Source organism: Triticum dicoccoides, chromosome 5B, assembly GCF_002162155.2.
Source record: "Triticum dicoccoides isolate Atlit2015 ecotype Zavitan chromosome 5B, WEW_v2.0, whole genome shotgun sequence".
Lineage (NCBI taxonomy): Eukaryota > Viridiplantae > Streptophyta > Magnoliopsida > Poales > Poaceae > Triticum > Triticum dicoccoides.
The window spans coordinates 362,043,603-362,056,125 of record NC_041389.1 but is presented as its reverse complement, the minus strand read 5'-3'; the positions used below and the strand labels follow the sequence as shown (position 1 = coordinate 362,056,125).

Sequence of the window (12,523 nt, the reverse complement as noted above, 5' to 3'; positions counted from 1 at the left end):
GAGATTCAAAAAAAAAAAAGAGCTACTTTCAGTAGAGCGCGCCTTTCAAACGCAAGAAACGTAAAACCTTGTGGTACATTGAGTTGATGTGCAAGTCATGTTTTCTGGAGGATTATATTCCTTAAAAAAAACGGCGTGAGATTTTTGATCTGTCGTTTTGTTCGTTGCAATCCATAGATAGGTTTCCTTACAATTTGCTTGCACTAAAAAATTTTTTGAGGGGGAAGTTGCACTACATTTTACAATGTAAAAGATTCTAAGATATTTTTATGGACTCCCGAAACAGCTCTCACCCCGCTTGCTTTACAGATAAAACATGAACCAAAGTATACGGCCGAACGATACACGGAATTACCTTTCCAAAATACAATTCCTCATTTTCCACATGAAAATATAGATTTCGATCCAAACAGGCACAAACAAACACATGAATTTTGCGACGGCTCAGGAGAATAGATAGAACACTACATACACACAGTAATCTACAGCTGCTGCAAAAGGAACGCACGGAAGCTTATACACACTTCCACTTGCAAACCCCCTCTTCGGAAGAAACACCAGCTTGGCCATATGTTAAAAAAAAAACCTCGTTTAGTCTGCATTTTGACAAGGGGCATGGAGGTACCCGCGGCAAATGCAAAATGATGCCACTGAAGTTAAATCCTCATTGGTGGTAACAAGTCATATGAACCACACACTGCCAACATCTTCAGTTGAAGGCTACGTATGTACTTTCTGTGTGCTGTAGCAGTGCCGAAGTCGATACCGCACGGGCATGCATCGCCTTACCGATTGGGTTTTGCCTTGTTCTGCATATGTGGCCACGCGAGGGAAGAACACTGGCCTGGAGTTTCATCGGTTAAAACTGCCACAGCTCAGAGATATTCATTGGAATCATCGTCGGCATCATCCTCATCGTCGCTGCCGTAAGTTTGCAGGTAAGCTTCATCCCCTTCATCCTGAGACAGCAGAAGCTACCTATCAGCCTCTTAATTTTTAGAGGCAATCGCCTCAAGCAACTTACTAAAATCATACGAGACTAATATTAGTATCTGAGATAGTACTTAAAAAGAAAAAAAATGAAGTATCTGTGATACTGAGACGATATGCAAGGACACATGTACATGGTGATTGTAGGGAGTGCTTGCAAGGGATCACTCTAGCTTGCGGGAAGCGGTCCTCGAATCGAGTATTTTGCTAAGCCAGCCTGGTCATGTACTCTGAAGTATCTTGCTAAGTGATTTGTACAGCCTGGTCATCAGGTACAAATGAAGTATCTTCGTATGATTTACCTGTATATTATCGTCATCTGAAGACAAATCGTCCTCGACCGTTTGGAGTAACTCTGCGTCCTGTTTTCTCCCAGCAGCCCTCATCTGTACCTGATGATGATAACAAAGGTGTAGCGCATCATCAAGAAGAGTTAACATGGAAAAATTAGATTCGATGAAATCAGATATAAATTGTCTTACAAGCTGTGACTTCAACTTCCAGATCTTGTGTCGCAGAACTGAGATATGATGATTTAATGCCTGAAAATGTCCAGCCATCCAATATATAAAAGGTGAGTACAAATTGTATGAAAAGAGGAGGATCAGAGTTTACGGTTGAGTTACCTCTCGTCTTTGGAGCTCAATGGACCGTGCCATTGCCCGTCTTCTTGTCAATAGGTTCCGTGGCTTTAAAACTTGGGGCCTTTTATAGTTCTTACCACGGTAGAAAATGATTGAATATCCTTTTGTTGTCTTGTCGAGTGCAATGAGCACGCCCCCACTCTCAGCTTCTAGGGAGATAGCAATATGTTTAACTTGTTCAAAGGTCTTTCCCTTCACAACAATTTTGACCAATTCTCGATGCTTCCAATGAAAGTGCATGTTTTGCACAGTACCATCAAAAACTTCTCGCCTGCCTATGAAATTTTAACAGAGGTAAATCATGAGATGTTCACCCTATGCGTCCTACATTGCAACTTTTATGTGAAAAGTTTCAGTTGTACCAAGCATCAAAAAGGCCTTCATTTTCAGGCCAATTATGCGGAATAGGAAACGCTCCTCGTCTGTAACAGTTTCCAGATCAGTTGGAAGCTCTGCTGGAGAGAGATATTCCTGAACTTTCGCCAAAGCCATCTCTGCTTTTGCAACCTTTGTTTTCGCCTGGACATACATAAGAGTTGTTATTAATTTTTATTATATATAGACTGCAATGAGATTTTCTAAATATGGAGAGAGAAAGTATACTGCTATCGGAAATGAGCAGTGAAAATAGGAAAATATAGACTTCCACTCTACATGTATATTTTGAAGAACATACCAAAATCAGTTTTCTCTTCATGTTCTTCAAAAGAGAGGTATGTTTGGCCAAAATCAAACGATTATTCTCCTTTTTCCTCAGCTCGTCATTAAGTGAATCTCCCCAACGAAATGTGGCTTCTCTAGTTTCTGCAAGAGTGCCAGCAACTAGAGGATTCTTTAATGCTTTGGGGATGGGAGTAATTGAGGCTGATGCTTTAAGCCTGGCCAGCTCTTCCTGTTCCTGCTGAGTAATTGCGTGTTGTTGCTGTTCCACCAAGACCTTCCTTACTTTAGGAGTCACGAAGTCATTTCCCCTATAGAAAATAATATACTCCTTGTTCCTCGAAACAAGTACTCCTCCTGTCAATTTCTGCATGTGTTTTGTTACAAAGATTCAAGACACACGTTCTCATGAAAAAACATGCATAGGCTGTATCGTGAGCAGGGACACAACGATCATATTCAGAGTCCAAAGCATACTTCAGAAGAATCAACAGGGGAAGATAAAACATCGCACAGTACGAAAAGGAGATACAGCAACAAATATATCCATTCATGGAATTGCTTTCTCAGCAACTCACGCTTCAAGGTTTCAAACAGTATGATATATGCAATACATAAGGGGCAATTGCTAAAATACTGCATCCTCATAAAAAATGTAAGCAAAGCCGAAAATCTGCATATAAAGCAATCTCATGTGATTTTAAGCATTTAGATAATGTGGTATAATGATCTTTAAATATGTCCGGTTTACCTTGATTTCCTCTGCCATTCGATCGTTGCATGTGTTTGGCACCCCCCTCTTGATGGCAATCTTTACAATAGAACTTTTCTCCCATACTTTAACAATAGCAGCAGCTAAGCCTTGGTGTTCCCTGTTTCTCCCTGTCCACAAATATGTAAAAATAGTGTGAAGAAATAATTGAAGCTTAAGTACAAGTAATTACAAGCAATCAACTTCACAAACTCCAGTACCTAGAGCGAAATGTGGAGCAGTTTGTCTAGCAAGTCTACGCAAAGCTGTCATTTCCTTATCTTTCAAACTAATTTTAGTCCTGTAAGGAAGTTGCCTAAATGGTGGCTTGTACCCTGGAACTAAACCGGGAAGCAAATCGGCATCGACAGGGATGGGGCTGCGACCAGACCAATCCTTGTACCGTGGTCCCAATTGATCCAAGAAGCTATCGATGTCAAACGTTTCCGTAGCTTCTTGAGAGAAATTCATGATAGATTTCGATCTTTTCACATCGTCTGCACTTGACTTTTGTGAATTGCGCTCAACAATTGGCTTTTGCAAATCATGCTCAACAGTTGGCTTTTGCAAGTTACGCTCTTCAGAGCTGGGTACAAGACCAATGGCATCGCCAGCATTTTCAGATGAATCAACTTCTGCAATTTTGGTGTATGACTGCACGCATCGAAGGTTGTAGTTCATTCCTCGATATAAGACAATCGACCTCCCTGACCTCCATATCACAGTTCCCCCAGTCCTGTCCTGATTGACAATAACAAAGACCACAAATGCCTATCAGATTTCACTGAATTGAAAACATCGTAAAATACAACACAGGCTTTTGCTCAATCAGTGGCTGTAGTGATAAGGCAAATCAAAGGGGCGAAGAAGGCCAATGCAACGGGTACCTCTAGTATCTCATGGGTTCTCTTCATGTTCAGGCTCGGAGGCCCTTCAAACCTCATCTTGACCACCTCGTCCACCTTCCATTTACTGTGGATGCTCTCCACAATGGCATGTGTAACCCCTCCTGGACCAATCCTCATCCTCTCCTTCATCCTCAATGCCGCGTCTCTAAGCCTCCGCAGCTCTGGTTCTGGGATAGTCCTCTCTGCCAACTTGGTGTTGCTGTGCCTCCCTCGCTTGTCACCATCAAACGCATTCCCCTCCTCCCTCTCCCATGGAAGGAGCACAGAACCCAGCTTCTGGACAAAATCTTCCCCCTCGGAGCTCCCAATTGTGGCACTGGCACTTTCCTCCATCGAATTCCTGAGTGTGTTGACAATTGAGCTTACACTGCTTCGCCTGATACTCCTGTCCAACCCACCGCCTGTGGAACCTTGGTCCAGTATAGAATCCAGCGGAAAAGAAGAACTTGTTGTCGGCGCGGCAGGATCCTCATCCTCATACAATTCCTCTTCTAAGTTCACTGTCATTGGCTCTTCTTCCAATACCTCACTGTTGTCCACCCATTCTTCGTCTTCATCCTCCGAATCTAGCTCATCATCGAACACACCGTTCCTGACAGCCTCTTCCTCGTCTCCACCCACCGGACCCGAAAGCAGCCGGTCGACGACGGTGGGTCCTTCTTGCCCGTGCATCCACGGCGCGGAGACCGGCCGGCTCCCAAGAAGGTAGGTCGGTTGGGAACGCGACTCTTCGTCCCGGTCCTGGGCCGCCTCGCCGTGTGCCACGCCGTCATTGCCCTTGTCTTTGCCCTCTCCGACATCGCCGCCGCCATCCTCCGAGGAGTCGTAGTCGAAGTACTCGACGATGGACCGCAGCGTGGCGCTACTGGGCTCATGATCCTCCGCGCCCTCGTCTTCTCGGTGAGACGGCTGCGGCTGCTGCCGCTGCCAGGGGAAGGAGGCGCGCTGGGAGGGCGCCCTCGCAGACCAGCGGCGGAGTGCCTGCTCCTCGAAGCTCGGCTTCAGGTTCCTCTTAGTCTTCTTCTTCCTTATCTCCGTGCCGCCGTCTAGCGCCGGCGCCTTGTACGGCGAGGAGGTGGATGGGGAGGGCGCTGAAGCGGGAGGGCGAGGGGAGGAGACGCTGCTGATGCAGGTGGTGCGCCGCGGCCGCGTCGATCGGAGAGTGGAGGGGAAGGGGGGTTTGGGTGAGAGGGCCGGGGGCGGGAAGAGCAGTGCCATTGGAGGGAGGAGCAGAGCTTTGGGGACGGAGTGTGGGGAGATGACGAAACGAGGAGGAGGATATCGTGGGTTTACCTTGTTGGACCTTATTTGGGCCCCCAGTGTCTTCTTTTTGGGCCTGCTGGGAGTATCATTATCCATATAAGTCCTTTTGCTAAAGAAATAAAATTATACTCCCTCCGTTCCCAAAGCTCTGCTCCTCCGTTCCCAACAAGTGACTACATACGGAGCAAAATGAGTAAATCTACACTCTAAAACATGTCTATATACATCCGTATGTGGTAACCATTTGAAATCTTTAAAAAGACAAATATTTAGGAACGGAGGGAGTATAAGTCTTTCTAGAGATTTTAACAAGTAACTACATACGGAGCAAAATGAGTGAATCTACACTTTAAAATATGTCTACATATATATTATGTTATAGTTTATTTAAAACATCTAGAAAAACTTATATTTAAGAATAAAGGGAGTACTATATAGGTCAACCTCCTAACCGGGACAAATATCTTAAGTCACTACTGAGCTCATTGTGAGTGGAGCCTCCTCATGTAAAAAAAAAAGAATGGAGCCTCATGGTGCATCGAGGTAATTGCATTCGTGAGTGAATTGGTTGTGCGATGCGGTTGAGCCTATCTGCAGGTGAATGTGGCGATCCTACATTGATTCATAGACAAATCATTAAATTCGTGAATATTTTTTAGTTCATGAATATTTTTAAAATCTGTGAACATTTCTGAAATGGATGCAGGGAGGGGCATTGTTGAAAAAGTCTAAAAAAAACTCTCCTTGAGGGCATGTACAATGATGGCATATGAATACAGATGCCCCATTTTTTTTTCCCCAATGCAAGCTACTACTAGTGGGCCTCATTAAGAAATAGAAAATAAAAACTTTACACATGCATCTCTACTTTCCACTCCAACCTTTCCAGCTTTTGACCCCGGACCACACTTTTTCTCTCCAAGCACCTGCCTCCTGGAGAGGATCCCGCTTCCCTATCCGAACCTAATTTACGTCATATCCGATCCTACATAGCATGCGAGGCATCACCCTGGAGCTATGCATTGTACATGCCCTAATAGTCTTCTTCATTTAGTCCCAGAAAAGCAACTTTTAGTCCCTAGTAGTCCCTCCTGTTTGGTTAAAAAGTCTCTAAGAGAGACTTTTTCTAGTCCCTACACCAAAAAATCCCTGAAAACAAACACCCCCTTAGAAAAGAACAAATAGCAGAAAGCAAACACATGTGGGAATAGTAGGAATGTTCTATATTTCCTGAAGTTGCATGGTAGCATCTGAGAAACAACTCCAGCAAGTCTATCTGATGGTCCAAACCAACACTGAAAACTTTACATGCAGGAAGAGCTGCAACTCTTTAAGACAGGGCAGCTCACTATTGGATCCACAAAATTCATTTTTATAAAGACAAAAAAAGGGGCATGAACCCACAACTTCTATCGGCAGCTTGCTACAGCCTTGCGATCCACAGTTGAGCAAAATGATGCAGGGCAGTCCTTGTGCAGAAGCAATTTATCATTCAGTCTGTCCCCGGCATCGCAACTGGAAGACGACACAGCTCCGAGCACTTGTAGCCACCATCTTTAGTCCTACTACTAGTAGCATGTTCAGTGCAAAGCTCCATACAAGCTAATCATTGCATATTTGTATCCTCCAGGTCCATGTGAAGATTTCAAGAGGAGAATGTGCAACGCCAAAATGCTTGATTCTGCGGAATTTGTCATAACAAAGACCAACAGTTAAACCTCATGTTATAGCCAGTACAATCTCATTTAGAAAGAAAAAAAGAGTAAAACGTACCTGGACACTTCATACTACTCTTTCAAAGTCTCCCAAACACCCAAAAAGGGTCAGCTATTGGAGTTTATATGTTCTTCAAAATGCAGTAACAAATAATAGTTCAACTGGCACAGAAAATAAACACTACATGTCGTCAGCGAGTGCAAGGTCACCAGAGGTAAAGCGAGTGAGCACTGCCATTATAGGACTGATTTCCATCGGATACGAACATTAACATCGCCAGTCACCGAAAACCAATAACTTAGTAAAGCCTGTGACAGCAATCAGCGGAACCACACAAGCACTCCTTTACCTTCTCCACACCATTCTTGTCACGGACTTGACCTATTGTATAATTGTAGTGGTAAGTCAGCTCTTGAAGCGGAGGAATGTTCTCAGCAGCAAAAAACATAATGTGCGGCATCCTCTTGTCATCATGGTCCCAGAGGACATTTTGGGCATACAGGTTTGGGGAGCAGCTATGGTTGATGAATCTTCCGATGTTACCGCACTTTGCAGCATCTATTGTGAAGCCCACAGTCTCCTCCATTGTCTCAGAGGTAGAAGATTCTAAACCTGGAATCATCGATGGAAGCCCCTTCCAAAGTTCTTCATCATCGTAGTTATGACCAATATCAAACAGGTACTCATCGTTCTCTCTCTTTTCAGCTTCTGTGTCTTGCAATAGCTCACCTGCATACTCGCATATGAAACTGCCTGAAGAGATAGAACTGAGAGATCTTACACCCCAACCTGTCTCCCCAGTCTTGAATATTTCCAGCGGAATTTTGATACCATGCTGGCTCGCCCTATTGTGGCATGTTGGAGGGCACCTGCATGCAGTTTTCAGCATTTAGTTAGCTCACTAATTCCAATGAAATTTTGTGACTTCAATTTAACCTAAACGTCCAATGCAAAAGAATACTGCCAACCATATTCAGGTGAACAAGTTTGGTTTATGAGCCAACTTCAGGTAAGCAAGTTTGGTTTATGAGCCATTTCTCATATTTCACCAACATCTAGGACAGAACATATACTTAGACTCGGTACAAGATTTGTCTATAAGTTTTAGTAACAATAAGAAACATTTCCAGGTTCTGCAAATTAGATTCTTTAATCTAAAGAACAAACTAAAATAAACTCAAATGGTTATTGTCTAGTTAGGTTACAAAAATAACAACTTACCTGCAAGATGGGCCACACTCATATATGAGCGGCTTTGCGTGAACAATTGCACCATTAAAATTGAATGGGATTTCTCCTCCATTCTTCACTGCACAAGCACATCTACTAGAGTCCGAGCAACCGTCGGTGCAATCACAGCCTTGCGGAGGTTCTTTTGCATACGACGGTGGATATATGACTTTGGTGATATACTCAAATGGTGTTGGCTGCGCGTCATCAATTGTGTTGATCACACATATGGGAATCCTTTCTTTCTCTAGAGATATATCAGGACAGCGAAGACCTTTACGAACTTTAGACATCCTTGTTTCCTTGACTCTGTGTAAAGCTAATTCAGGTTGACCCGGGATCCTTTTTAACTTGTACTTGAAGACCATCGAGCCACTTGCTCCTTCTTGCCAACAATCCATCACCACATATAACCCATCATAAGTGTATGTCGATATTTGCTTGGATTTAGAATGCCCAACTTCACTTCTACTTTGACCTTTGAACCCATGAATCACTCGGACCGGAGTCTTAGTTTTGATGCAATTCTTCAAGGCAAGATTACCACCCTTAAGCTTTTGATCCTCTGCCTCCTTCTTGCCGGTGGCTTTACCTCCGGAGCCGGTATATATTAACTCGTCCGAGCTAGACAACTCATCGGGATACCCACCGGAAGCGACAATGCTTATTGCAATGCGGGTACCATCCACAATGGCGGAGTCAATGCCACCTTGGTATATCCTATGTAGTCCAACTATCGACAACTCAACTCTAAAATGAAATTCATCACCAACAACAACACCGGGAACATTGCCCAGGATAGCATCAGATTTAGAATATCCATCATACTTCTTTAGAACTTCAACGGCCTCAAGGTCAATCCTTCCAACATTACGTAATTGTTGTTCCTCGGCTTGCATAAGCTTCCGACATATCAACTGGAACAACTTGAGCAACTTCCTAACTTTGCTTCGAGCATCAACACTTTGGTCCCCAAAAGGAGCACAAGGAGGGAGAGTGACACACAATTCTTTCCTTTCAGGGACAACTAATGCCATAGGGTTGTCATCATCTTCCAAGCAAGAGTACTCTCCATGCTCAATTTTCTCATGCACGGCCGATGTAGAAGGTGTCACTTTGGGGGGCAATTCTTTCCTTGGAGTAGCGTCCTTTTTCTTTGGTTTCTTAGGAGGAAGAGACTTGTTCCTAGGAGTAAGAGAGTTGGAAGCACTAGCATTAGACTTCCTTCCTTTTGTCCATGGGCATTTGTCTGGAGCCATCAATGCTTGTACGATTAGCTTGTCACTAATTAAGGTCAAATCATCGGTTTCTTCACTTTGATTGGTCATATCATGATTTCCACACTTGGACTCCTTAGAAGAGCTGATCAAAGAGTCCTTGCCTATGCCATAACTCTTCAACTTCACAACGCCATGCTTCGTGTTACTATTTGAGCGCACATCATCTCTTGAATTCCTGTTTTTCAGCGTGCCGTCTCCAGAGACCCCAACATCATCTCGCAATGTATCATTCATTGCGACATTCTTTGGTCGCTTGCCCTTTGTCTTTGCATCAACAAAACGACTTCTCACATAAGTCTTAGGAGTACCTTTCCGCAAGCTTCCATCGAATTTGCCTCTCACCTCACCATCACCCGCTCCTACAACCTCTGCTCTTTTGCCTTGCACCTCCTCACTGGAAGCATCTCTCACGACCATCGAGGAAGCACCATGACCTGAAACTGGAGCCGTGGTCAAGGCATCCACTACAGAGGCGCCCCTTGTAGCGAAACTGATAGGCGTGGCTTCCAATACTGACCCTTCCTCAACTCTGCTGCCAGTTCCAGTAACAGCATCCCTCCCACAGCCAGGTGGAAAATTGCGTACAGCTGAGATGGCCCTCCTCTTGGGAGGGGGATTTACAGCAGACATCAACCACCTCTTCTTTCTCACTGTATCATGCCCATCCTCTTTTCTCTCCAATTCACCATTACCCGTTCTGTTTTCCATCACACTGCCATTGCCATTGCCAGCCACATCCTCCTCCCTGACCAATCGACCACTCCCCAGGCCTCTGTTCCCCTCCATCAGCAATGACTCAGCCCCATCTCCCCCATTCTCGACGGAACCATTGGCAGCAGCAACAGCAAAACTCTTCGGGGCAGCAAACGCCAGCGGCATCACCTCGATCGCGCTGCTTTCTGCCTGACCGCGGGCATCGCCACCGCTGGACGATTGCGCCTCTCCACCTTCCTTCCTCACCACCACCATGGTCTCCGGCTGAAGCGGCGTGTGTGGAAGATCTCTGTTACTTGCCACAGAGGGAACATCGGCAGTATCCATGTGTGCCTCTCCACCCTCCTTCCTCATCTGCACCATCCCCTCGGTCTCCGGCTGAGGCAGGGCGTGCGGGAGGTCACCGTTGCACACCACGGGGGAAACACCGGCCCTGTCCATGTGTGTCTCTCTGCCCTCCTTCCTCTCCTCTGGCATCGTCTCCGGCTGAGGCGGGGCGTGAGGGAGGTCGCCGTTGCACGCTGCCGATGAAACAACGACGGCGTCGATTGCATCTCCAACCTCCTTCGTCCTCTCCGCCAACCCTTCAGTATCCGGTTGAGGCCGGGCCGCCGCCGAGGCAACGCCCGCGTGACTGGCCGCCTCCTCCACTCTGCCCTGGATGACGCCATTGGTGGCGCCCCTCTCGCCGTCGCCGGCCTCGGGGGCAGGCGGAGCAGCGCGGAAGCGGCCGCAGCCGGGCGGCCAGGAGCGCCTGGCGGAGACCCTCCTCGGCCTGACCCCGCGGGCCGCCAGCCGCGCGGCGATGGGCGTCCGCGAGGGCGGCGCCGGCGGCTCCACCCCCACCATCAGAACACAAGCCCCTACAAATCCGGATAAAAGAAAGGTACTTTAATCAACCCCGACGAAAAAGATAAGAACCAAACCCTAAAATTCAGATTCCGCCGCATATCCCGCAGCGGGACGGTCCGACGAACTACTACCGTACCAAGAGGAGCCGACGCATTCACCTTGCACAGACGTCAGACGGGCCGCCGCGGCGGCGGCGGAGGCGGTGTTGGCTGTTGGCGATGTGGGTGGAGAGCGAGCGAGCGAGAGAGGCGGAGGGAAGTGGAGAAGCTGACTCCCGGATTCCGACGAGCTGGCGCTAGGCGACCATTAAAGCCTGCGACGGACGGAAGGGGGGTGCTCCTAGAATTTGGGGGCCCCGATGATGCTCTGCTTGTGCATATCTATGTTTGGAGAAATTCTCAAAACAAAACAAAATACTATGTTTGGAGAAGAGAAATATGCCCGGTGTATTTATAGAAAGTATTCATGCGTAGATACAACTTTCCTAAAAAAATTGATTGTGTCAATATTTGATTTTTATTTCCTTATATAAATGAAGAAAGATTTGGTCTTTTAAAGTCTGACGTAACCGCGAACCAACCTGTGGTTGGATGGTTAGGAGAACCGTGGTATTCCCAGCCCACCAAGGTTCAAATATGATATGCCGTCTCAGTCTCTCGGAGGTATTTATAGGAGTTGGTAGACTGGTACGGTCTTTTTCGTCCGATTTTATTTCGTCTCACCTCCCACCCCCCCTTCCGCTGGTTTTTCGCCCTCCCGTTAAAAAAACAAATCCTATTAAGGGATCTTGTTTCGTGCTTGCCTTGCAGGTGCTGATTCAATTCAATTACATAAATAACAGGTAATTCAGAATTCAGAAATCGCATCATATATGTAAGATCACCTTTCTAAAAGATAGACATAAGATTTTTCTTGATAACCTTCCAAAATAAAATCAGATATTCCCGCATAACAAATCACTACTCCGGTGTGCTATGCCATTTATTATTATCTCTACTATTAATTGGCAATCACAAGTTTCCTAATACAATCTCTACTTTTAACGGAGGAGTTGGTAGCCTGATATGGTCTTTTTTTTGTTCGGTTTTATTTCGTACCACCTCTCACCACCCCTTCTGCTGGTTTTTCTCCCTCCCATTAAAAAACCAAATCCCATTAAGTGGATTTTGTTTCATGCTTGCCTTGGCAGGTGCTAATTCAATTCAATTACATAAATAACAGGTAATTAAGATAGAAATCGCATCATATATGTGAGATCACCTTCCTAAAAGATATACATAAGATATTTCTTGATAACCTTCCAAAACAAAATCAGATATTCCCGCATAACAAATCACTCCGGCATGCTATGTCATTATTATTATCTCTACTTCAATAGGCAATCACAAGCCTCTTCAAGCTGAAGCCCTTGCTTTTCTTCTTGCAGCTCAAATTGCTCACAGGCTTCACATTAATAGGCTTACTTTCCTCACTGATTGTCTCTCCTTGGCAAAAGCGGCAGCAGAAAGAAGTGTT

At 45.5% G+C, this 12,523-nt stretch overlaps 2 protein-coding genes across 2 annotated transcripts; both read right to left on the bottom strand.

The window, feature by feature from the left end:
- Nucleotides 1–377: 377 nt before the first annotated feature.
- LOC119309057 (CRM-domain containing factor CFM3, chloroplastic/mitochondrial-like) lies at nucleotides 378–5,195 on the bottom strand. The gene is made up of 9 exons (XM_037585152.1): nucleotides 3,933–5,195; nucleotides 3,267–3,786; nucleotides 3,046–3,176; nucleotides 2,311–2,661; nucleotides 1,997–2,153; nucleotides 1,617–1,909; nucleotides 1,473–1,532; nucleotides 1,293–1,382; nucleotides 378–959 (listed from the first exon to the last, which is right to left on the bottom strand). Exons 1-9 carry the CDS (start codon nucleotides 5,169–5,171, stop codon nucleotides 876–878), a joined length of 2,925 nt encoding a protein of 974 aa, XP_037441049.1. The 5' UTR covers nucleotides 5,172–5,195; the 3' UTR covers nucleotides 378–875.
- A 1,221-nt stretch (nucleotides 5,196–6,416) lies between these two features.
- Nucleotides 6,417–11,358, bottom strand: LOC119309055 (histone-lysine N-methyltransferase, H3 lysine-9 specific SUVH4-like). The gene is made up of 4 exons (XM_037585150.1): nucleotides 11,145–11,358; nucleotides 8,154–11,019; nucleotides 6,990–7,801; nucleotides 6,417–6,897 (listed from the first exon to the last, which is right to left on the bottom strand). Exons 2-3 carry the CDS (start codon nucleotides 11,003–11,005, stop codon nucleotides 7,231–7,233), a joined length of 3,423 nt encoding a protein of 1,140 aa, XP_037441047.1. The 5' UTR covers nucleotides 11,006–11,019; nucleotides 11,145–11,358; the 3' UTR covers nucleotides 6,417–6,897; nucleotides 6,990–7,230.
- Nucleotides 11,359–12,523: the final 1,165 nt, after the last annotated feature.